Genomic DNA, 25347 nt, shown 5'->3' with positions numbered 1-25347 from the left:
GGCTAATTTTTTGTATTTTTAGTAGAGACGGGGTTTCACCGTGGTCTCGATCTCCTGACCTCGTGATCCGCCTGCCTTGGCCTCCCAAAGTGCTGGGATTACAAGCGTGAGCCACCGCGCCCGGCCAATGTTCAGCCAGGCACGGTGGCTCACGCCTGTAATCCCAGCACTTTGGGAGGCCGAGGCGGGCGGATCACAACATCAGGAGATGGAGACCATCCTGGCTAACACAGTGAAACCCCGTCTCTACTAAAAAATACAAAAAATTAGCCGGGCGAGGTGGTGGGCGCCTGTAGTCCCAGCTACTCGGGAGGCTGAGGCAGGAGAATGGCGTGAACCCCGGGGGACGGAGCCTACAGTGAGCTGAGATCGCGCCACTGCACTCCAGCCTGGGCGACAGCAAGACTCTGTCTCAAAAAAAAAAAAAAAAAAAAAAAGAGCTCTGTTCTTTGCAGCTGATCTGGTTTTGGCACCCATCAAGTGGAAAGTTTGCTCAACTTTTAATTTTTCAGTCAGAATTCTGTAAGCTGAACCAATTGTGATGTCTATGGTGTTGGCTGTTGTTTCTGCTGTTAATCGTTGGTCCTTCCAAATTAGGGCACAAAGAAGATTAATTTTTCCTCACAAATTGATGTGGATGACCTGCTGCTGCAGCCTTCATCTTCAGCATCGTCTTGTCCTTTCTTACAAGTTAACTATTTATAAACTGCTGATTTATTTAGGTGCATTGTCCCCATAAACTTTTGGTAAAGCATCAGTGATTTTACCACTCTTCCACCCTAACTTCACCCTAAATTTGACGTTTGTTGTTCCTTCAATTTTAGCAGAATTCATTTTGCTCTGATTGGAGCTCTTTTCAAACTGATGACTTCTTTTTAATGACTCAAACTAGATCCTGTTGAGACATTTTATAACGTGTTAGTACCAGTTTGTTTTGGTGCAAAAAGATTTTGTTTTTGAGATGGAGTCTCACTCTGTCGCCCAGGCTGGAGTGCTATGGCGCAATCTCAGCTCACTGCAACCTCACCTCCCCAGTCCAAGCTATTCTCCTCCCTCAGCCTCCTGAGTAGCTGAGAATACAAGTGTGAACCACCACACCTGGCTAATTTTTCTGTTTTTTAGTAGAGACGAGGTTTCACCATGTTGGCCAGGCTGGTATCAAACTCCTGACCTCAAGTGATCCACCAGTCTCAGCTTCCCAAAGTGCTGGGATTACAGGGGTGAGTCACCATGCCCAGCCCTCAAAAAGATTTTGCAATCCATGCACAGTTTCTTGATAATACACATTTTCCATGGACTTTTTGAAGACTTCTCATATGGCTGTTGATATGGTTGGGCTGTGTGTCCCCACCCAAATCTTATCTTGAATTGTAATCCTTATGTGTCAAGGGAGGAAGTTGGTGGGAGGTGACTGGATTAGGAAGCTGGTTTCCCTCATGCTGTTCTCCTGATAGTGAGTGAGTCACACCAGATCTGATGGTCTTAAAAGTGGCAGTTTTTCCTATGCTCGCAATTCACCTCTCGCCTGCTGTCATGTTAGGCATGCCTGCTTCACCTTCTGCCATAATTATAAATTTCCTGAGGCCTCCCAAGCCATTTGAAACTGTGAGTCAATTAAACCTCTTCTCTTTATATACTACCCAGTCTCGGGTATTTCTTTCTACCACTGTGAAAACAGACTAACACAGTTGTGAAAGAAATGGAGATACATAGGTTAATGGTGTTAATGAAGCATTATTTTAAATATGAGAAAGTAAGTAAGTTTAGAAGCCAAAAGGTAAGCTCTAAAAGAATGAATACCCAAGAGAAAGAGACTACTAATACTGTAGGCTTCCTGCAAAGGCAGGTGAAAATGGAAGCCAAGGTAGAGGTTAGAGGAGTTGGCCTTAGGAGAAGCAACGCTCCTGAACCACCAGGCATGAGTTGACATCCTTGCCTCTTTGTCTAGCCTGTTGCCAGCCATCTCAAGGCTGTTTTCATGTCAGCACCTCCCTCTTCTGTTCTACTTGCCTTGCCTGTCCAGCTCTGGATAAACCACCTGTCCCCACCCCACCCTCTTCAATTTCTTCCATTTGCTCATTCATTTAGCAAACATGTACCAATCACTGACTGGGGTCACGGATTCAAATAAGTCCTTGTGCACGTGGAACTCATGTTTCAGTGTTGGCAAGAGGCAAATAGCAATAATCAGATCATGATGCACAATGTCAGAAGGGTCGTGGTAGCACAGGGTGTTGTGGGAGCCTCTTGTCCCTAAGCTGCAAGTGTCGCTGGAGAAAATCCCTCAACCAGGTCAATTGGTGAAACCACAAGAGGGCCTTCCCTCCTGCTAAGCAATTTTTACCATCAGTCTTGAATTGATATCCTTTCCCCAGTGCCACTTTTCTTCTCATTTGCTCCCTTCCTCTCCTTTCTTGTGTTGCAGGCAAGGGGGGTGAGGACCACTTCCTCATAAAGCATAATTTCATGTCCTTAATAACTATAGGCCAGGCACAGTGGCTCATCCCTATAAGCCCAGTACTTTGGGAGGCTGAGGCAGGCAGATGACTTGAGGTCAGCAGTTGGAGACGAGCCGGGCCTACATAGCATTTCGGAGGCCAAGGTGGGAGGATCACTTAACTTCGGAATTCGAGACCAGCCTGGATAATATAGGCAGACTCCCTCTCTACTAAAAATTTAAAAACCTAGCCCAGTGTGGTTGCACCTGCCTGCAATCCCAGCTACTAGGGAGCTGAGGTGGGAGGATCGCTTGAGTCTGGAATGTGGAGGCTGCAGTGAGCTGCAATCGTGCCACTTGCACTTCAGCCTGGGTGACACAGTGAGATGATACTTCTAAAAAAAAAAGAAATTGAACCAGGCTTATAAAATAATAATTATAAAATGGTTGCTTTTCTTTGGAGATGGAGAGAGGAAATGGGCAAGTTGTCATTTACCATGCCCTCACATTTTTGGTCTTAAATTACTGGGCTTTAGTATATATTAATATATATAAGATATGACCTTATAATCCCATTTAAAGCTTATTAGCATTGTTGTAACAGTAACATATTTCGTTATACTTCAGGATCATCCAGGGATGAAGCTTTACCATCCAGGAGCTCAAAGCCGAGGTCGATTCTGGTGCCAAGATGGCAGCACCAATCTGGAGATTCAGCAGTAGAAAGAAAGCAGGAAAGTGATACTAACCATAGAAAAGGAGGAGGAAGGGAGTGTTAAGTCCCGATGGCCTTAGGTGTCCTGACTGTCTAGGCAGCCAAAGAGCACACATTAAGCAATCCAGAAGTGCCTTCAGGGCAAAGAATAGAGAGAAAGGGGGTCGCTGTGCTGGTGGGGTACACTGCAGAGGAGTAAGTCTTGTGTCAAAGCAGGAATCTGATCAGAGGTTCAGAATTGGAAGTACAATTTCATTGCTTTTGCAATTTATACAAATTAATTTTAGTGTCAGGAAAAGCTGATGGTGAGGACATGCATTGCAATTTGCAGGGAAATGTCAAGTGAGGACTTCATTACATATGACATGAGAGAAAAGTAAGAGCTGGTCCTAAAATCAAAAGCTGTTGTTCATCCCGAATTGAATTTTCATTTTTTTTCTTTTGTTTAGACAGGGTCTCACTCTGTTGCCCAGCCTGGAGTACAGTGGCACAATGTCAGTTCACTGCAACCTCCACCTCCTGGGTTCAAGCGATTCTCCTGCCTCAGCCTCCCGAGTAGCTGGGATTACAGGTGCCCGCCACCGTGCTTGGCTAATTTTTGTATTTTTAGTAGACATGGGGTTTCACCACGTTGGCCACGCTGGTCTTGAACTCCTGACCTCAGGTGATTCCCCCTGCTTTGGCCTTCCAAAGTGCTGGGATTACAGGTATGAGCCACTGTGCCTGTCCATTCCAATCTAGTTTTATTGCATTGTTGATGGTAACTGTTGACTTTGGGAAGTGTAGAAGCAACAAGCATGTCCTTGTAGTATGAGTACAGTGAAGGATAGAACACACTTTTGTTGGTGCAAAAATTTAAATAGTCATGTTACTTCTGCATCTAATGTCCTAAAGTTTAAGGATTAGTTTTAGTTTTTTGTTTGCTTACATGAGCTTAGCATGAAGAATATTTTCAAACATCTGCTTTTATCTTCAGCTTTTTTTCTATTAAGAGGAAAAAGGTAATCCTTGTTTGATTCTTGACAATCCAGTGTGTGTTTTATCTTAGGTCTCATGATCTGAGTGCATACCCTCTCCAGGAAGGAAACTGCACCAATGTCTGTTCCTGTTAAATAGCAACTTTTAGTCACAGCTTGTTTTGTTTTGATGTCAATAAATAGTAACAGCATTCAAGTATGAAGCTAAGTGTGTTTATTAACTTCACTAAATAGCTGTTATATTTGAGAAATTAAATTTTTGATACTGAATTAACTAACCTCTGGAGAATTTTGAAAGTGCATGAATGATATTAGTTTCTGCTTTCACTGGCATGCCTTTGTTTTGTCCACCAGGGAAAAATCAGTTCATGGTTCACTCCTATGTTAGGCCTGATATTGTTTGGCCGTGCCCCCACCCACATCTCATCTTGAATTCCTACATGTTGTGTGAGGGACCCAGTGGGAGGTAATTGAATAATGGGGGCAGGTCTTTCCTGTGCTGTTCCCATGATAGTGAAGAAGTCTCACAAGATCTGATGGTTTCATAAAGAGGAGTACCCCTGCACAAGCTCTTTTTGTCCTGCTGCCATCCATGTAAGACATGACTTGCTCCTCCTTGCCTTCTGCCATAATTGTGGGGCCTCCCTACCCATGTGGAACTGTGAGTCCATTAAAGCCTCTTTTTCATCCCAGTTTCGAGTATGTCTTTTTTTTTTTTTTTTGAGACAAGGTCTTACTCTGTCGCCCAGGCTGGAGTGCAGTGGCGCGATCTCAACTCACTGAAACCTCCGCCTCCCAGATTCAAGCAATTCTCCTGCCTCAGCCTCCCTAGTAGCTGAGATTACAGCCATCTGCCACCGTGCTGCCTAAATTTTGTATTTTTAGTAGAGATGGGGATTCACTATGTTGGCCAGGCTGGTCTTGAACTCCTGACCTCAGGTGATCCACTGCCTCGGCCTCCCAAAGTGCTGGGATTACAGGCATGAGCCACTGCACCCGGCCTCAGTTATGTCTTTATCAGCAGTGTGAAAACGAACTAATACAGGCTGTTCTTACATTGTTATAAAGAAATACCTGGCCGGGGCCGGGGGCAGTGGCATATGCCTGTAATCCCAGCATTTTGGGAGGCCAAGGCGGGTGGATCACGAGGTTAGGAGTTTGAGACCAGCCTGGCCAACATGGTGAAACCATGTCTCTACTAAAAATACAAAAAATTAGCTGGGCGTGGTGGCACATGCCTGTAGTCCCCAGCTACTCAGAAGGTGGAGGCAAAAGAATCACTTGAACCCGGGAGGTGGAGGTTGCAGTGAGCCGAGATTGTGCCACTGTACTCCAGCCTGGGTGACAGAGTGAGACTCCGTCTCAAAAAAAAAAAAAAAAGAAAAAGGAAAAAAGAAATACCTGGCCAGGTGCAGTGGCTCCTGCCTGTAATCCCAACACTTTGGAAGGCTGAGATGGGTGGATCACTTGAGGTCAGGAGTTTGAGACCAGCCTGACCAAAATGGTGAAACCCCATCTCTACTAAAAATACAAAAATTAGCCGGGCATGGTGGCAGGTGCCTGTAATCCCAGCTGCTCAGGAGGCTGAGGCAGGAGAATAACTTGAACCCAGGAAGGTGGAGGCCGCAATGAGCTGAGATCGCACCACTGCACTCCAGCCTGGGCAACAGAATGAGACTCTGCCTCAGAAAAATAAATGAATAAATAAATGAATACCTGAGACTGGGTAATTTATAAGAAAAGAGATTTAATTAGCTCCCAGTTCTGCAGGCTGTACAGGAAGTGTGGCACTGGTATCAGCTCGAGTTTTGGGAAAGCCTCAGGGAGCTTTTACTCATGGCAGAAAGTGAAGCAGGAGAAGACATCCCACATCACAGAGTGAGCAAGAGAGTGAGTGCGAGGAAGAAGTGCCACACTTTACCACAACCAGCTCTGTAAGAACTCACTATGGAGAGGACAGCACCAAGCCATGAGGGATCTGCCCCATAACCCAAACACCCCACCAGGCCCCACCTACAACACTGGGGATTATATTTCCATGAGATTTGGGTGGGGACAAATATCCAAACCACATCAACTATTCTGGTCCCATAAGAACAAAATGTTTAGACAACATCCTTGAGCTTTTGCCTGATTTTCATTCATTCTGCCAGCCCTTCCTAACATGGCATCAGTTTGCCTTTACTTCCTAAATAACTTTGTTTCCTCAGCTTTTAGAAACAAGTAGCCCAAGAGGCATGTAGAAGAGCCACCAAAAATGATTGAAAGTGAATGATTGTCAGCTGGGCGAGAGGATTAAGGGAAGGGAAAATTTCAAGAAGGAGATTGGCTGACAATGTCCCATGCCACAGAGAGATTAAGGAAGACAAGGAATGGAAGTGTTCGTTGGATTTGGCAGTCATGATTTCATTAGTGAACTAATGAAACTGATGACCTAAAAGAGACAGAAATCATGTTACAGTGAGGGGTGAATGGCAGGTGGGAAATGGATGTATGGATTTGGAATTCATCCATTTTTAGGGGTCCATTGAAGTCATGATCATGGATTCTGTCACTTTATGGGGAGAGAGTGAAGTAGGAACAGAAGCAGACCTAGGGCCCAGCCTTAAAGAACTCTTAACATTACATAGAGGTAAGGAAATGTATCTACAAAGACAGAAAGAATAGCCAGAGTAGGAGAAATACCAGAAGACTCTGGTGTTACTTAATCCAAGAGAAAAGTGTTTCAAGGAGGAGGAGTGGCCAGCAAGGTTGGCCACTAAAAATACGGCTGGGCGCGATGGCTCATGCTTGAAATCCCAGCACTTCGGGAGGCGGAGGCGGGCAGATCACTTGAGGTCAGGAGTTCAAGACCAGCCTGGCCAACATGGCGAAACCCCACCCCTACTAAAAATACAAAAATTAGCCGGGCCTGGTAGTGCACATCTATAATCCAAGCTACTTGGGAGGCTGAGGCAGGAGAATTGCTTGAACCTGGGAGACTGAGGTTGCAGTGAGCCGAGATCGCGCCACTGCACTGCTGCCTGGGTGACAGACTGAGACCCTGTCTCAAAAAAATAAACACCAAAAAAAAAAGAAAAAATATTAAAAATACAAAAGTTAGCCAGGCGTGTTGGCACAAGCCTGTGGTCCCAGCTACTCAGGAGGCTGTGTCAGGAGAATTGCTTGAACCCAGGAGGCGGAGGTTGCAGTGAGCCAAGATCACACCAGTGCACTCCAGTCTGGGCAAGAGAGCAAGACTCTGTCAAGAAGAAAGAAAGGAAGGAAGAAAAAAAATGGAAAGGAAGGAAGGAAGAAGAAGAAAAGAAAGAAAAAGGGAAAGAAAGGGAGGGAGGGAAAGAAAGAAAAGGGAGGGAGGGAGGAAAGAAGGAAGGAAGGAAGGAAGGAAAAAGGAAGGAAAGGAAGGAGAGAAAGAAGGAGAAAGAGAGAAAAAAGGAGGAAGGAAGGAGAAAGAAAGGAAGGAAAGAAAGAAGAGAAAAAAGAAAGGGAGGGAGGGAGAAAGGAAGGGAAAGAAAGAAGAAGGAAGGAAGGAAAAGAAAAGGAAAGAAGGAAGGAGAAAGAAAGAGGAGGGAGGGAGGGAAAGAGAAAGAAAAGGAGAAAGAAAAGGAAGGAAAAGAGAGTGAGAGGGAGGGAAGGAGGAAGGAAAGAGGGAAAGAGGGAGGGAGGAATGAAAGAAGGAAGGAAGGAAGGAAAAGAGGAGGAGGAAGGAAAGAGGGAGGGAGGGAGAAAGGAAGGAAAGAAGGAAGGAAAGAAGGAAGGAAAGGAAAGGAAAGAAGGAAGGAAAGAGAAAGGAAAGAAAAAGAGAAAAAGGAAAGAAAAGAAAGAAAAAATAGAAGAGAGAAAGAAAGAAAAAGAGAAAGAAAGAAAGAAAAAGAAAGAAAAGAAAGACAGACAGAAAAAGAAAGAAAGGAAGAAAGAAAGAAAGAAAGAAAGAAAGAAAGAAAAAGAAAGAAAGAAAGAAAGAAAGAAAGAAAGATGAGCTGGGCATGAGAGCTCTTGCAGGTAATCCTAGCATTTGGGAGGCTGAGGCGGGAGCATCACTTGAACTTAGGAGTTCGAGACTAGCCTGGGGAACATAGTGAGACCCCGTCTCTATTAAAAAAAATTAAAAATGCTGGCCTGGCACAGTGCCTCACGCCTGTAATTCCAGCACTTTGGGAGGCCAAGGTGGGATGATTGCTTGAGCTCAGGAGTTCAAGACCAGCCTCAGCAATATAGTGAGACCCCACTTCTAAAAAAAATGAAATACTGATTCATGCTACAACATGGATGAACCTTGAAAACATTATGCTAAGTGAAAGAAAGCAGACACAAAAGGCTACATATTATATGTCTCCGTTTATATAAAATATCCAGAATAGGCAAATCCACAGAGACGGAAAATAGATTAGTGGTTTCCTAGGGCTGAGAGAAGAGTGGGAATGAAAGAGTGACTGCTAGGCCAGGCGCGGTGGCTCACACCTGTAATCCTAGCACTTTGGGAGGCTGAGGCGGGTGGATCACCTGAGATCAAGAGTTCGAGACCAGCTGGGCCAACATGGCGAAACCCCATCTCTACTAAAAATACAAAATTAGCCAGGGGTGGTGGCACATGCCTGTAATCCCAGCTACTTGGAAGGCTGAGGCAGGAGAATCACTCGAACCCGGGAGGCGGAGGCTGCAGCGAGCTGAGATCATGCCACTGCACTCCAGCCTGGGTGACAGAGACTCCATCTCAAAAATAAATAAAATAAAATAAAATAGTGGCCAGTGCGGTGGCTGATGCCTGTAATCCCAGCACTCTGGGAGGCCGAGGTGGGCGGATCACCTGAGGTCAGGAGTTCAAGACCAGCCTGGCCAACATGGTGAAACCCCGCCTCTACTAAAAATACAAAAATTAGCTGGGTGTGGTGGTACATGCCTGTAATCCCAGCTACTCAGGAGGTTGGGGCAGGAGAATCGCTTGAACTAGGGAGGCCGAGGTTGCAGTGAGCTGAGATCATGCCATTGCACTCCAGCCTGACAGAGCAAGACTCTGTCCCCCCCCCCCCAAAAAAAAGGTGATTTTCATATTACGTGAATTATATCTCACTTAAAGAATGGGAGAGAAGTTGGAAACAGTGAATGAAGACAAATCTTTACCAGGGTTTTGTTGTAAAGGGAAGGAGAAGAAGAAGTAGCTGGCAAGGCAGTTGGAGTAAAGAGCAGCTTTTTTAAGATGACAGCATATTTATTTGTATGTTGATGGGAATAATCCAGTGAACTGCAAGGACAGAAAGGGAAGACTAGTCAGAGCAGGGTTGTTGAATAGGCACGAGAGGTTTGGATCTAGGGCACAAGCGAGCAGACAGGCTGGACATAGCTCAAACATTTCATCCATAGTAACAGAGGGATGGAGGAATAGTCACGTGGAGGTGTTGGCAGATAGCATGTGTGGATGGGTTGTGGGAGTTCTCCTGTGATTGCTTAAATTTTCTCAGTGACTAGGAAGCCAAGTCCTCAACTGAGTGTGAGAATGGAGGAAGAAGGGCTGCAGGTTTGAGGAGGGAGAGGAGAGTCTTGACATAATTATCTAGGCCTAGGCTCAGCAAATTACAGCCTATGGACCAAACACTGAGTGTTTTTGTACAGCCTGAGAGCTAAGAATGGTTTCTGTATTTTTCAATGGTTGAAAAAAATCAAAAGAATATTTTGGGACACCTGACAATTCTATTGAATTTAAATTTTAGTATCTGTAACTAAAGTTTTCTTGGAACCCAGCCACACCCGTTCATTTACATATTGTCCTGCAGCTTTCATCCTGCAACAGCAGAGTTGAGGTAGTCGCAACAGACACTGTATGTCATCTGCAAAGCCTAAAATATTCACTATCAGAAAAAGTTTGCTGACAGGGCGTGGTGGCTCACGCCTGTAATCCCAGCACTTTGGGAGGCCAAGGCGGGCGGATCACCTGAGGTTAGGAGTTTGAGACCAGCCTGGCCAACATGGTGAAACCCTATCTCTACTAAAAATACAAAAATTAGCTGGGCGTGGTGGTGCACACCATAATCTCAGCTACTCGGAAGACTGAGGCAGGAGAATCGCTTGAGCCCAGGAGGCAGAGGTTGCAGTGAGCCGAAATTACGCCACTGCACTCCAGCCTGGGCTACAGAGCGAGACTCCATCTAAAAAAAAAAAAAAAAAAATTGCCAGCTGGGAATGGTGGTATGTACCTGTAATCCCAGGCTGTGGCAGGAGGATCACTTGAGCCCACGAGTTCAAGCCCAGCCTGGGCAACATAGCAAGACCTTGTCTCTACAAAAAAATTTTTTTTTTTTTTTTTTTTGAGACGGAGTCTTGCTCTGTCACCCAGGCTGGAGTGCAGTGGCGCGATCTCGGCTCACTGCAAGCTCCGCCTCCCGGGTTCACGCCATTCTCCTGCCTCAGCCTCTCCGAGTAGCTGGGACTACAGGCGCTCACCACCACGCCCGGCTAATTTTTTGTATTTTTGGTAGAGACGGGGTTTCACCGTGGTCTCGATCTCCTGACCTCGTGATCCGCCCGCCTCGGCCTCCCAAAGTGCTGGGATTACAAGCGTGAGCCACTGCGCCCGGCCTACAAAAAAATTTTTAAAGTAGCCAGGCATGGTGGTGTGCACCTGTAGTCCTAGCTACTTGGGAGGCTGAGGTGGGAGGATCACTTAAGCCTAGTTCGAAGCTGCAGTAAGCTATGATCACACCACTGCACTCTAGCCTGGCCAACACAGTGAGACCCTGTCTCTAAAATTTATGTATATATATATATATATATATATATATATATCCAACCCCTCATCTCTTCATCTAGGGCCTTGCTACCCAAAGTGCTGGTCCAAGGTCCAGCAGCATTCACATCACCTGGGAGGTTGTTACAAATGCAGAACTAGGCTGGGTGTGGTGGCTCACACCTGTAATCCCAGCACTTTGGGAGGCCGAGGTTGGTGGATCACGAGGTCAAGAGATCGAGACCATCCTGGCCAACATGGTGAAACCCCGTCTCTACTAAAAATACAAAAATTAGCGGGCATGGTGGTGGGTGCCTGTAATCCCAGCTACTCGGGAGGTTGAGGCAGGAGAACTGCTTGAACCTGGGAGGCGGAGGTTACAGTGAGCCAAGATCGTGCCATTGCACTCCAGCCTAGGCGACAAGAGCGAGATTCTGTTTCAAAAAAAAAAAAAAAAGCATAATGGTAACAACAGCCCCCGCCCCCCACGAGTCTTCTTGTTTCCACTATTGTCCCCATCCCCATCTACTCTCCAGCTGGCCAAAGGGTCTTTCTAAAATACTTACATAATTGGCCAGGCACAGTGGCTTATGCCTGTAATCCCAGCACTTTGGGAGGCCGAGGCGAGAAGATCGCTTGAAGTCAGGAGTTTGAGACCAGCCTGGACAATATGGTGAGACCCCGTCTCTACCAAAAATACAAAAAATTGGGTTGGCAGCACACGCCTGTAGTCCCAGCTACTTGGGGGCCTGAGGTTGGAGGATGGCTTGAGCCTGGGAAGTGGGGGTTGCAGGGAGCTGAGAATATACCACTGCACTCCAGCCAGGGTGATAGAGCAAGACCCTGCCTCCAAAAACAACAACAACAAATATATAATTGCCACTTACTCTTACCCTGCAAAAACTTTCAAGGCTCCCAATTGCCTTCAGCAGTAATTTTGAAAATCCACCCTCAAACAAGAAGGGTCGGGCCAAACAATGAAGATGTAAACTGCCCTGTGGAGTCTGTTCTTTGATGTTGTCTCTTTGATGTATTAGCATTTGTTCATTCATTCACCAAATATTTACTGCGCATCTACTATGTGTCAGGCACTGTTCCAGGCTCAGGGAATACAGCAGTGAACAAAATACACAATCCATGACCTCATGGAGCTTACATTCTAGGGACGGAGTCAAACAATAAATAAATAAAATATATGTTATCTCAGGTAAGTAATATGGAGAAAAATAAAGCAGTAGTAGGGGTAGGGAGTGCTGAGTGGGGGCCGGGGTTATAAATTTTTTTGAGAGAGAGTCTCTCTCTGTCACCCAGGCTGGAGTGCAGTGGCTCGATCACCGCTGACTGTAGCCTCGAACTCCCCAGGCTCAGGTGAGCCTCCCACCTCAGCTTCCTGAGTAGCTGGGACTACAGCATGTGCCACCACACCGGGCTAATCTTTGTATTTTTCTTATAGAGGCGGAGGTCTCACCATGTTGCCCGGGATGGTCTCAAACTCCTGGGCTCAAGCGATCTGCCTGCCTTGGCCTCTCAAAATGCTGAGATTATAGGTGTGAGCCACTGCGCCCGACCTGGGGGTTGCAATTTTACTTTATTTAATTTAGTTTAATTTAATTTTATTTTATTTATTTTATTTTTGAGACAGAGTGTCTCTCTGTCTCCCAGGCTGGAGTGGAGTGGCGCGATCTCAGCTCACTGCAACCTCTGCCTCCCAAGTCCCAGTTCAAGCAATTCTCCTAAGCCTCCTGAGTAGCTGGGATTATAGGCACACACCACCATGCCCAGCTAATTTTTTGTATTTTTAGTAGAGATGGGGTTTCACCATGCTGGCCAGGCTGGTCTTGAACTCCTGACCTCGTGATCTGCCCTCCTCAGCCTCCCAAAGTGCTGGGATTACAGGCGTGAGCCATCGCGCCCGGCCGAGTTGCAATTTTAGATAGATAGAGTGGTTAGGGAAAGCCTCACTGAGAAGGTGACATTGGAAAAAAGACCTAAGGAGACTGATGAAGGAAGCCATGAAGGCATGGGGACATCTAGGGGAAGAGCTTCCAGGTAGAGAGAAGAGCAAGTGCAAAGGCCCTGAGCTGAGAACTGCCCAGTATGGCCGAAGCCCAGTGAACTGATGGTGAGAGCAGTGGGAGATGAGGTCACAGAGGTGAGGTGGAAGGGGCTGATGTGGAAGCGTATGCCTGTTGTGAGAACTTGGATCTTTAATTTTTTTCTTCTTTGTACATTTTTTTGGAGATAGAGTCTTGCTCTGTTGCTCAGGCTGGAGTACAGTGGTGTGATCTCTTACTGCAGCCTGGACCTTCCAGGCTCAAGCAGTCCTCCCACCTCAGCCTCCTGAGTAGCTGAGACCACCAGTGTGTGCCCTGACATCCGGCTAATTTTTTAACTTTTTGTAGTGACAGGGTCTCCCTATGTTGCCCAGGCTGGGGCACTTAGATATTTCCTGGAGTGAAATGAGCCATTAAGAACCACTAAATAGGCCAGGCACAGTGGCTCGTGCCTGCAATCCCAGCACTTTGGGAGGCAGAAGGGGGCAGATCCTTCGAGCTCAGGAGTTCAAGACCAACATGGCCAACATACATCCCCCTCTCTACCAAAAACACAAAAATTAGCTGGGTGTGGTGGCATGCGCCTGTAGTCCCAGCCACTTGAGAGGCTGAGGCACAAGAATCACTTGAACTCAGGAGGTGGAGGTTGCAGTGACCTGAGATCATGCCACTGAGCTCCAGCCTGGGTGACAGAGCAACACTTAGTCTCAAAAAAATAAAAAAAAGGAGCCACTAAATACAGTGACATGATCAGGCTTAGGTTTTAACAGGGTCATTGACTGCTGTGTTGAGAAGAAAATGTAGAGGGGCAGGCCCAGAAGGGGGAAGACTTTGAAGGATTTTGCAGTAATCCAAGTCAGAGATGAACGACGGTGGGGGAAATGAGCACTGAATTCGAGAAACATTTTTGAGACAGCTGACAGGATTTGCTGAGATTGGATTAAGGGTGTAACAGATAATAGTCAAGGGTAAATTTCTATATAAAATGGCTTTTAAAACAAAGAGCCATTCTGTTAAAGAAGTCTGCAAATTACATTGGGTGCGGTGGCTCACGCCTGTAATCCCAGGACTTTGGGAAGCTGAGGCAGCTGGATCACTTGAGGTCAGGAGTTTGAGACCAGCCTGGCCAACATGGTGAAACCCATCTCTACTAAAAATACAAAAATTAGCTGGGCATGGTAGCATGTGCCTGTAATCCCAGCCACTTGGGAGGCTGAGGCAGGAGAATCGCTTGAACCTGGGAGGTGGAGGTTGCAGTGAGTGGAGATAACACCTTGCACTCCAGCCTAGGCGACACAGAGAGACTCACTGCAACCTCCGCCTCCCGGGTTCAAGCGATTCTCCTGTCTCAGCCTCCCGAGTAGCTGAGATTACAGGCACCCACCACCACGCCTGGTTAGTTTTTTTGTATTTTTAGTAGGGACGGGGTTTCATCATGTTGGCCAGGCTGGTCTCAAACTCCTGGCTTCAAGTAATCCGCCCGCCTAGGCCTCCCAAAGTGCTGGGATTACAAGCGTGAGCCACCACGCCCAGCTTATTTTTATGTTTATTTTATTTACTCATCAAAAAGGAAAGGTTTTTGCTTTTAAATGGGGAAAAGGATGAAAACGGGGAACACTAGCATCCCAAACGCATGTTATCGTACATCTTGCCAAAGGCGGGCTACAATGTCAGGCTGGACTTCCTAGCAGCCAAGGAAGAGGTTCTGTCCCTAACTTTCTGAATTGAAATCTTTGATTGGCAACCTTTCGCCTAGTCGAAAACCCCTAGGCTTACATAAGCGTCCACGTGGTCCAACCCCCTCCAACTTCTCCTGCTTCCTCCAACACGACTGTCCCTTCCCACACTTCCCAGCCAGGCCGAAATGACTCGTAGCCCTCTGGGAAAATGGCACTTACTCTCCGCCTGCCCAGCTCCGACCCGGCGTTCCCAGTCCCCGGCGCCCGGAGGTGACGGTCGCTTCCCCTGCCCTCCCTTAGGGTTAGTCCCGCCCAATCGGCTCCTTAGGTTTTCGAAGGAGCTTCTACTTTGGCATTTATCACGGGCTGTCTACCTTACTTACGAAGCAGGGTGCTCCTAGCACACTGCCGGGCCCCTGGGGGAACCCACTTAGGGAAGCGTAGCAAAGCTAACTGCATTTGGCAGGAACCAGCGCGCTTTCCCACGGCGCCACGGGAGCACACCGGTAGGTAGAGAAGGCACTAGAAGAGGCGGTCGGTGCATAGCGTCACCTCCTAAGCTCCGCCCATCAGAGGCGCCTTCTAATCTCGTTCTTCCGCCACCTTCCCCCCTCTCTTCCTTTCTCCGCCATCGTGGTGTGTTCTTGACTCCGCTTCTCGCCATGGTAAGTCCATCGGCCCCCATCGGCCCCAGGGTGGCTTCCCAAAACCCGAGGCCGCTGCCACGAAATGCCTGGACCCCGCGGAGCGTCGAGGGGCGGGAGCCTTTTAAAGGCTTTTTCAAGCAAAGATCCAGTTCGGCCACTGTTGTCTTTCGTGGCCTGGAGGGAAGCTAGTGAGCCAGCGAGCAACCTGGAGAGGGACGGGCTGCGCTGCGGCCGCGGATCCAAGGGGGCTCGCTCTTTGCCCGGCCGCTGCCGAGTCGGGCAGGAATTCCGGTTTCCCTTCGCTTGTAGCGAACTCTGGTTCTGGAGGCGGGGGTGGGAGGTGGCAGCCTCCAGAACCAGAGTCCACCCCGAAATCGTGGCCTGACTGTGGGCTGCCCGTGGCATGCGCAACGTGGAGGGTAATCAGGAGGGTAATGTGGGCTACTGGTTTTCTAAAAGGGTTTAGCTTGGCGTGGAGAAGCGAACCACATTTTTAGATCCCAGGACTTTTGTTTACAGGACGTTTATTCAGAGACTTGAGCGTCACCCCGTGGAAGCGCCTAGAACAAGGGGTGTTTTGTGAACCTGTATGTCATTCTGGCCTTCTTAGTAAATGGCAGCAGCGAACCAGTCACTCTTTACTGGGAAATGTAAAATGTTGATTTCTAGATATGGAGGCGATAAGAACTGGTATTTTATTACTTGTCAAGTAGTAGTTTATTACTTGACAAAATTTACAACTGCTACTGTGGATGGGGGGCGGGGTGTAATCTTTGCCTTCTTTGTGTTGGCTCCCATTATTATGCAAGGGTATGTTCGTCCAGGTTGGCCAGGCATTAAACCTGCATCCGTGCCAATTTTGCAAGATTATTCTGTAGATTTGGGGGAGTATTGGGGTTGGCCTTAGATGAAAGCCAAAAGATGCAACTAGAAATTGAGACAGTCATCCTTGGAAAAGTGACATTTCATTAATTTTTAAATTTAAAAGTTTATTTTTTTAGGCAGTGAAATTTAGCAGTAGGGATAGAGTTAGGATTAATACCGAAATGGTGAGTAGGTTAGATCTTCTGAATGTCAGGGACTTTCCCTAAGTCTTAATTACCCTCCCAATGACACTTGAAAAGTATGTACCCCTGTTTTACAAAGTAGAGCACTGAGATTCGTTGACTTGCAAATGATAGGTAGGTGGTTCTGTTTGACTCAAAGCTGTGTTCTTCCCAGGAAGTCAGATTCCTTAGCCATTCCCAATGTGGTCGTCTGAGTCCTTGGGGGACCGCAGGGTAAATTGAAAGGTAGCCTCTGGCTGTGGAGCAGAAAGGACCTGGGTTTGAATCCTGGTTCTGCACATTGATGCTCTGATTTTGTGCATGTTTCTTAACCTCCTGATTCCACTAACTTTATTTGAACAATGGAAAACTGTGGTATCTGCCCCCAGAGAAGTTGTGAGGGTCAGAGACTTGCTTGGCTTGATGGCTTAGCATTGAGAAGATTTTGGGGCTGGGGTATGTGTTAAGCACTCAAATGTTGGTTTGAAGGAGTTCTTGACTTTGAATCATTCGGGCAGGCTCTAATATCATTGTCTAAATTGATTGCATTTTCTTCCCAGTCTTCTCACAAGACTTTCAGGATTAAGCGATTCCTGGCCAAGAAACAAAAGCAAAATCGTCCCATTCCCCAGTGGATTCGGATGAAAACTGGAAATAAAATCAGGTAAGACCTCCATCATACTGCTTGTATTTTGCTAAATGTAGGAGCCACTGTGCCTGGCCAGGGTTACTTTTTGAGTATGAATACATGATTAAAATTGCATGCAATCCAATCCACCCTCTGACAGCATTCTCAAATTCCTTTTTAAAAACATACTTCCTTTGTTTCTGCACTGCATCCAGCCCACATCTGGGCTTATGGGCAGATAATTCTCCAATACTTGTTAATTTCCTGGTCATCTTCAGTCTGAGCTAGGTCATAAGGTGGAAGGCTGTCTTATACACATCCTGGTGGGGAAGACCCAGTCAGTATTTTTAGGCTTTTTGTTTTTGTATTTTGTTTTTTATTTTTTGAGATGGAGTCTCGCTCTTGCCCAGGCTGGAGTGCAGTGGCACAATCTCGGCTCACTGCAACCTCTGCCTCCCAGGTTCAAGTGATTCTTTTTTTTTTGTTTTGTGTTTTTTTTTTTTTTGTTTGTTTTGTTTTGTTTTGTTTTGTTTTTTTTGAGACGGAGTCTCGCTCTGTGGCCCAGGCTGGAGTGCAGTGGTGCAATCTTGGCTCACTGCAAGCTCCGCCTCCCAGGTTCACGCCATTCTCCTGCCTCAGCCTCCCGAGTAGCTGGGACTACAGGTGCCCGCCACCACGCCCGGCTAATTTTTTGTATTTTTAGTAGAGACGGGGTTTCACCGCTTTAGCCAGGATGGTCTCGATCTCCTGACCTCGTGATCCGCCCGCCTCAGCCTCCCAAAGTGCTGGGATTACAGGCGTGAGCCACCGCGCCCGGCGGTTCAAGTGATTCTTATGCCTCAGCCTTCAGAGTAGCTGGGACTACAGGCATGTGTCACCACGCCCAGCTAAGTTTTGTATTTTTAGTAGAGATGGGATTTCACTATATTGGCCAGGCTGGTCTCAAACTCCTGAGCTCAAGTGATCTGCCCCTCTTGGCTTCCCAAAGTGCTGGGATTACAGGCATAAGCCATTGTGCCTGGCCTTTGTTTTTGTTTTTTGAGACAGAATCTTGTTCTGTTTTACATGCTGCGTTGACACTGTCACCACAGCCTCTACCTACCAGGCTGGAGTGACCCTCCCACCTCATCTCTCTGAGTAGCTGGGACTACAGGCACACGCCACCACACCTGGCTAATTTTTAAATTTTTTGTAGAGATGGGGTCTCACTGTGTTGCCCAGGCTGGTCTTGAACTCCTGAGCTCAAGCAATCCTCCTGTCTCACCCTACCAAAGTGCAGAGATTACAGGCGTGAGCCATCACACCTAGCCCAGTTTTTCAGATGTTTCTCTCTTTTTTTTTTTTTTTTTTTTTGAAATGGAGTCTCGCTCTGTCGCCCAGGCTGGAGTGCAGTGGCGCGATCTCGGCTCACTGCAAGCTCCGCCTCCCGGGTTCATGCCATTCTCCTGCCTCAGCCTCTCCGAGTAGCTGGGACTACAGGCGCCCGCCACCACGCCCGGCTAATTTTTTTTTTGTATTTTTAGTAGAGACGAGGTTTCACCGTGGTCTCGATCTCCTGACCTCGTGATCCGCCCGCCTCGGCCTCCCAAAGTGCTGAGATTACAAGCGTGAGCCACCGCGCCCGGCGATGTTTCTCTTTTCTAAAAAGAGACTAGAAAAGATTGGAAAACTGTCCTCTACTGCAGAAGTAGTTGATCTCAAAGGAAAAACATTACTAGAATTGCTATGAAGGACCTCCAAGGTCATCTAGACTAACTCCAGGGAAAGCTAGGCCTGAAACTCAGTCTCCTGCATGGCTTTTTCAGCCCATCGCTCTTTGGACCTGATGGGCCTTGAGACAGGTTTTGAAGGGAGGAAAAATAAGCAAGAATCAGCGAGAGTTGCCCAAGGTTCAGCAGTCGCTCTCTCACCCAGGCTGAGTGCAGTGGTGCAACCCTCCCACCTCAGCCTCCTCCTGAGTAGCTGGGACTACAGGTGTTCACCACCATGCCTGGCTAATTTGTGTACCTGTTGTAGAGATGGGGTTTCGCCACGTTGCCCGGGCTAGTCAAAGCACTTTTTTTTTTTTTTTTTTTGAGACGGAGTTTTGCTCTCATTGCCCAGGCTGGAGTGCAATGGTGTGATCTTGGCTCACCGCAACCTCTGCCTCCTGAGTTCAAGCTATTCTCTTGCCTCAGCCTCCCACGTAGCTGACATTACAGGTGCCTGCCACCACACCTGGCTAATTTTTGTATTTTTACTAGAGACGGGGTTTCACCATCTTGGCCAGGCTGGTCATGAACTCCTGACCTCGTGATCCACCCGCCTCGGCCTCCCAACATGCTGGGATTACAGGCGTGAGCCACCGTGTCCAGCCAGAACTTGATTCGACTTGTATGGCAAAGCTAGTGGGATTGGTTTGCTAAGAAGACTTAAAAGTGTGGCTTCTTAGGGCTAACGTTGAGGGCCTATTTCCTTGGTTCATTTAGCCAGTTAGATGTGAAAATTGCCACCCATTGTAATGTTATGGGCTAGTTAATTGCTTACCATTTGTTTACTGGATGCTAGACACTGTCCTTTATTATTTGATACATCTACTTGATCGTGGGTTTCTCTGTGTCCTGCCTGATGGTGGGACCTGCTTGTGAAGAGTGAAGGAAGTATATATAAACCAGGCACAGTGCTTCATACCTATAATCCCAGCACTTTGGGAGAGGCCAACGCAGGAGGATTGCTTGAGGCCAGGAATTTGAGACCAGCCTGGGCAACATAGGGAGACCACCCCCGTCCATCTTTACCAAAAAAATAAATTAGCTGGATTTGGTGGCACATGCTTGTAGTCCTAACTATTTAGGAGGCTGAAGTGGGAGGATCACTTGAGCCCAGGAGTTCACAGGCTGCAGTGAACTGTGATCCGGCCACTGCATTGCAGCCTGGGCAACAAACAGTGTGACCCTGTCTCAAAAAAAGAAAAATGTATGTAAAACTCAATGCCTAGTTCAATAAATAACCTGCTCTTAAACTCTGTGGTCTCCTAGAATTGGGAAGGTATTTTGTATGTAAGATTATATACCCTTGACCCAGATAATTGACCCAATGGAATGATTTTCATTGTCTTATCTATCTTCCAGCGTTAAAAATGTCTTTGAAAGCAGGTTGCAATTACAGTGCTTCATTTTGTGGAAGTACTGCCATTATCCTGCTGAAAGAAAAGCCGTGTTAATCATTTTTGATTTTGCCTTTATGAGGGTAAAATCATGACAGATTGACATGGACAATTCTGGGATTGCTGTTTCCCTGCACTAGAGGTGAATGGAGTAGTTGATCGATTGTAAAGATCATGCGAGGCCAGGTGCAGTGGCTCATGCCTGTAATCTGAACTCTTTGGGAGGCCGAGGCGGGTGGATCTCAAAGTCAGGAGTTCGAGACCAGCCTGGCCAACATGGTGAAACCCCGCCTCTACTAAAAACACAAAAATTAGCTGGGTGGTGTGGTGGGGGGTGGGGGTGGGGGGCGACTCTGTCTCAAAAAAAATATCATGCGGGAGCTTTTATGTGTTTGTGACCCATTATGAGGGGGTTCAGAGTATGTGTACCTCCAGGTCCATTGAATCAAAAGTGGGTGCAGGTAAACTTGGAGAGAGTGGGCTTCGCCACTACTCTGATCCCAGTTAAGAGCCTAGCCTTGAAATTATTTTGAGAGGATAAAACTTGGCTAGTTTTTAAACACATAGGGAATCATTTTTTTTTACTCTCCAGAAAGAACTCCAAACTTGTTAAAGGAGAGAAAAGCAGTACCTTTTGTATTTTGTGGTACCTAAAAGGTTATGTGAATGGGAACAGCTACATTGCTGTCGGACTGCCTTTGTAACTTGACATTTTTTTCTGTGTAGGTACAACTCCAAAAGGAGACATTGGAGAAGAACCAAGCTGGGTCTGTAAGGAATTGCACATGAGATGGCACGCATATTTATGCTGTCTGAAGGTCACGATCATGTTACCATATCAAGCTGAAAATGTCACCACTAGCTGGAGATTTCGACGTGTTTTCCTCTCTGAATCTGTTATGAACACGTTGGTTGGCTGGGTTCAGTAATAAATATGTGAGGCCTTTCGTTTTAATTGCTGTTGTATTGTGGTTTGTCAAGTACTGAATTCTCCCTTCCCTGCCAAATCTAATAACAACACTATCCAGTAGAACTTTCTGCAATGATAGAAATGTTCTCTGGCTACCATGTGCTTGAAGTGTGTTTAGTGTAAGGGACTGATTCTGTAAATTTTATTTTATTATTTTTTATGTATTTATTTATTTTGAGACGGAGTCTGGCTCTGTTGCCCAGGCTGGAGTGCAGTGGTACAATCTTGGCTCACTGCAACCTCCGACTCCTGGGTTCAAGCAATTCTCTTGCCTCAGCCTCCTGAGCAGCTGAGATTACAGGCGCCCCCCACCACACCCAGCTAATTTTTGTATTTTTAGTAAAGACGGCGTTTCACCATGTTGCCCAGGCTGGTCTGAAACTCCTGACCTTGAGATCCACCTGCCTCGGCCTCCCAAAGTGTTGGGATTACAGGCATGAGCCACCACGCCCGGCCTCACGTGATTTTTACAATCGATCAACTCCCCCATTCACGTCTAGTGCAGGGAAACAGCAATCCCAGAATTTTATTTTTAGTAGAGATGGGATTTCACCATATTGGCCAGGCTGGTCTGGACCTCCTGACCTCAGGTGATACACCGCCTCTGCCTCCCAAAGTGCTGGGATTACAGGCCTGAGCCACTGCGTCCAGCCATCTGCTGGCTGTTTTTGTACAGTCTGTGAACTATATGGTTCCTACATTTTTAAATAGTTGAAAGAATATTTTATGCCATCTGAAAATTGAAATACAAATTTCTGTCCATATAAAATGTTCTTGTTTCACAGCCATATGCCTAACTTATGTATTATGTATATAAATGCACCCTTGTGCACAGAGATAATGTGGCCTGCGAAGCCTAAAATATTTACTGCTTTGCTCTTTATGGAAAAAGATTGCCAACCCCTGTTCCTGGATTCAAGAGAGTTCACTTGTTTAAAAAAAATCTAGGTTAATTGTTGACATTGTAACAGGTAATGCCATTGCCTGACTTACTGAAGAGCTACAGCTGAGTGAATGTGCAAGGTGGAAATCTTGTGGGTTTGAGCTTTTACCGGGTTAGTGCAACTTCTTCGGTACCCCTTGCAGTTTCCCTGAGATGTGTTAACAAATTATTGGCCACCTTTGTGTCGGGCACTGTTCTAGGTACTTGGGATTCATTGGATGATAAACAAATTATGTGGCATGTTAAGTGGTAACAACGAATAGGCCAATATACAAGCCTTAGCAGATCTCTTCTGTAGAAAACGTGAGAAGGAACAAAGCTCCTCCAAATACCAGTGGAATTAGGATTGAAACTGCGGCAACAAGGGGAAGAACAGGGTTTGGCTGTAACTCCCTGCCCAGTCGATAGAGGGCCTGTGCTGCCTGGACATAGCTTGAGAAGGCAGGTGGCAGGAGATGTGGGCTGCTGCGTAAAGTGTGCAAGTGGTAATGGTGGGATTGCACAGCAAAGGGGTCCCTGCCTTACAACCACACTAGGAGGTTCAGATGAAAGCAATTCCGGCCGGGCACAGTGGCTCACACCTGTGATCCCAGCACTTTGGGAGGCCGAGGCAGATGGATCACCTGAGGTCAGGAGTTCAAGACCAGCCTCGCCAACGTGGTGAAGCCTCGTTTCTACTAAAAGTACAAAAATTAGCCGGGCGTGGTGGCGCGTACCTGCAGTCCCAGCTACTGAGGAGGCTGAGGCAGGAGAATTGCTCAGACGCGGGAGGCAGAGGTTGTAGTGAGCTGAGATTGCCCCACTGCACTCTAGCCTGGGCAATGGCAAGACTTGTCTCAAAAAAAAAAAGCAATTCCTAAGAGCATGGCACTCACCAGAAGTGTGAAGAGTGAGCTCCAGAATACCAAGGAACTTAGGAGCTTTAAAGGGATCTTTGGAACCTATCTCCTGAACCCCTAGACTGCAAATATTTTTTTTCTTTTTTCTTTTTCTATTCTTTTTTTTTTTTTTTTTTTTTGAGACAGAGTCTCGCTCTGTCGTCCAGGCTGGAGTGCAGTGGCATGATCTGGGCTCACTGCAACCTCTGCCTCCCGGGTTCAAGCAATTCTCCTGCTTCAGCCTCCCAGTAGTTGGGATTACAGGCGCCTACCACCATGCCCGGCTAATTTTTGTATTTTTTTTTTTTTACTAGAGATGGGGTTTTGCCATGTTGGTCAGGCTGATCTCAAACTCCTGAACTCAGATAATCCGCCTGCCTTGGCCTCCCAAAGTGCTGGGATTACAAGTGTGAGCCACTGTCCCCGGCCTGACTGCAAATATTTTCTCTTATTGCATCAGTGATGCCTTCATATTCAAAGAAAGCTGCCACTGTGAACAGCAGTTGGTAAATATTAACATACTTAAAAATGTTACTCAAGGCTGAGCGCAGTGGCTCGCCTGTCATCCCAGCACTTTGAGGGGCCTAGGCAGGTGGATCGCTTGAGCCCAGGTGTTCGAGACCAGCCTGCACAATATGGCAAAACAAAAAATTGGCCAGGGTGGAGTGCACCTGTAGTCCTAGCTACCTGGGAGGCTGAAGTGGGAGGATCACCTGAGCCTGGATGGTCGAGGCTACAGTGAGCCATGATCACGCCACTGCACTCCAGCCTGGGTGACAGAGTGAGACCCTGTCTCAAAAAACGATACTCAAGTCCAAAGGAGAGGGACTTGATAAAATTAACTGACAGTCACAAGACGGGGACATTTCTAACCATTTCAGAGCATTAGAAAGCGGTCTTCTGCTTCAGAGTAGGTTGGGTGTTTGCTAACAGAGCCCAAGGAGGTTAAGTGACAAGGCCAAGGTCTAATTAACGGCATAGCCAGCTTTCTCTACAGACCTCAAATAGTTGGGATTACAGGCGCCCAACTATTGCATCTGTAATCCCAACTACTCGGATAGGTAGGATTAGGATTTGGAGAAAGGGAAAATGACATGGACATGGGGTTAGCCGTGTGTGAGGGGTTTATTTGGAGCCTGGGAGTTGAAAGCTGTGGGGTCTGGATCCAGTGGCCCCTCGCTATCTTGTACAATTGCCAGTACCTGTTTCCCCACCTATGAAGGGAGTTGGGTTAGATCAGTGCATCTTGAAGGAAGGAATGGGAACTTGCGATGTATTTTAAGATTTCAAAAAGGTACTGAAATAGTAAAGAAGTGAAGCATTAGATGACAGGTTTTGAAAGACAGGAAGTCACCCTTGTGGTGACACTGCCCATCCCTTGACCTACTGAGAGGCAGGCAGCAGACTGGTGGTTGAGTTTGCTGCTGTCTGTGTATCACCAGACTATAGTTTGGATTCATTAAACCCTGCTCCTGGGCTGGGCATGGTGGCTCATGCCTGTAATCTCAGCAGTTTGGGAGGCCGAGGCAGGTGGATCATTTGAGGTCAGGAGTTCGAGACCAGCCTGACAAACATGGTGAAACCCTGTCTCTACTAAAAATACAAAAATTAGCCGGGCGTGGTGGCACATGCCTGTGGTCCCAGCTACTCGGGAGGCTGAGGCAGGAGAATCGCATGATCCCGAGAGATGGAGGCTGCAGTGAGCCGAGATCGTGCCATTGCACTCCAGCCTGGGCCACAGAGTAAGACCCCATCTCAAAACTAAACAAAACAAAACCCTGCTCTCCACCACTCACCAGTTGTAAGCCCTCAGCATCCTCATCTGCAAAATGGGGTCTCCCTCAGAAGGTTGTGAGGATGAAATTTAATAATGCACCAAAGCACTTGGTTCAGTTGCCTGACTAGGAAAAGGAGATGAGGAGTAGGGAGTGAGCAGGAAGAACGTTTTGGTGTCAGTCCCCAGCACAGATGCACCATATGTTGGCACAGGGAGAGGGAGGTTGTGATGGGAGGCTGAGATAAAGTCAGGCCGAGCTGCCACGGAGTTGGTGCTCAACATAAGCTGCTAGATTGATGCCAGTTCTCTTCCAACTCCAGGGTTTTAATTTGGAGGGACAGAGTAACCTCTCAAGGCCTTGCAGGCAAGCCTAGGGTTGAATCCCAGCTTCATCACTGAACCAACTGTGGGACCTTGCTCTCTTAGAAGACTTTTATATCCAGAGTCATACCTGACTACCTCAGGTTTGTAAGGATTGAATGATGTCTGTAAAGGATTAGTTCCAGGAGTGTATTTTCAAGGTAACTTCAGTCTGTGCTCCCAGGTAAAAAGGTTTTCTTATTCTTTTTTTTTTTTTTTTTTTTTTTTGAGACGGAGTCTCACTCTGTCGCCAGGCTGGAGTGCAGTGGCACGATCTCAGCTCACTGCAATCTCCGCCTCCTGGGTTCGAGTGATTCCTCTGCCTCAGCCTCCCGAGTAGCTGAGACTACAGGCACGCACCGCCACGCCT

General features: G+C 47.0%; 1 protein-coding gene, 1 long non-coding RNA gene and 1 other non-coding gene across 3 annotated transcripts; 2 read left to right on the top strand and 1 right to left on the bottom strand.

Annotated features, from left to right (window-relative positions):
• Window positions 1-261: 261 nt before the first annotated feature.
• On the bottom strand, window positions 262-15060 carry LOC129475568 (uncharacterized). Its single transcript, XR_008654828.2, has 4 exons — window positions 14803-15060; window positions 11744-12009; window positions 11417-11537; window positions 262-895 (listed from the first exon to the last, which is right to left on the bottom strand). It is a non-coding gene; the product is annotated as an uncharacterized lncRNA (long non-coding RNA).
• Window positions 15061-15124: 64 nt separating this feature from the next.
• On the top strand, window positions 15125-21004 carry RPL39 (ribosomal protein L39). Its single transcript, XM_063634874.1, has 3 exons — window positions 15125-15248; window positions 16837-16940; window positions 20776-21004. The coding sequence occupies exons 1-3, from the start codon at window positions 15246-15248 to the stop codon at window positions 20822-20824; spliced, it is 156 nt and encodes a 51-aa protein (XP_063490944.1). The 5' UTR covers window positions 15125-15245; the 3' UTR covers window positions 20825-21004.
• On the top strand, window positions 20032-20163 carry LOC129476575 (small nucleolar RNA SNORA69). Its single transcript, XR_008655003.1, has one exon. It is a non-coding gene; the product is annotated as a small nucleolar RNA SNORA69 (small nucleolar RNA).
• Window positions 21005-25347: the final 4343 nt, after the last annotated feature.

Source organism: Symphalangus syndactylus, chromosome X, assembly GCF_028878055.3.
Source record: "Symphalangus syndactylus isolate Jambi chromosome X, NHGRI_mSymSyn1-v2.1_pri, whole genome shotgun sequence".
Lineage (NCBI taxonomy): Eukaryota > Metazoa > Chordata > Mammalia > Primates > Hylobatidae > Symphalangus > Symphalangus syndactylus.
Note: the sequence above shows the minus strand (reverse complement) of the source record. Positions and strands in the feature narration are given on the sequence as shown.

Excerpts from the sequence above, each read along its gene's own strand:
- RPL39 (XM_063634874.1), top strand. Across the intron at positions 16,941-20,775 it reads AAAACTGGAAATAAAATCAG|GTACAACTCCAAAAGGAGAC; the intron begins GTAAGACCTCCA and ends TTTTCTGTGTAG.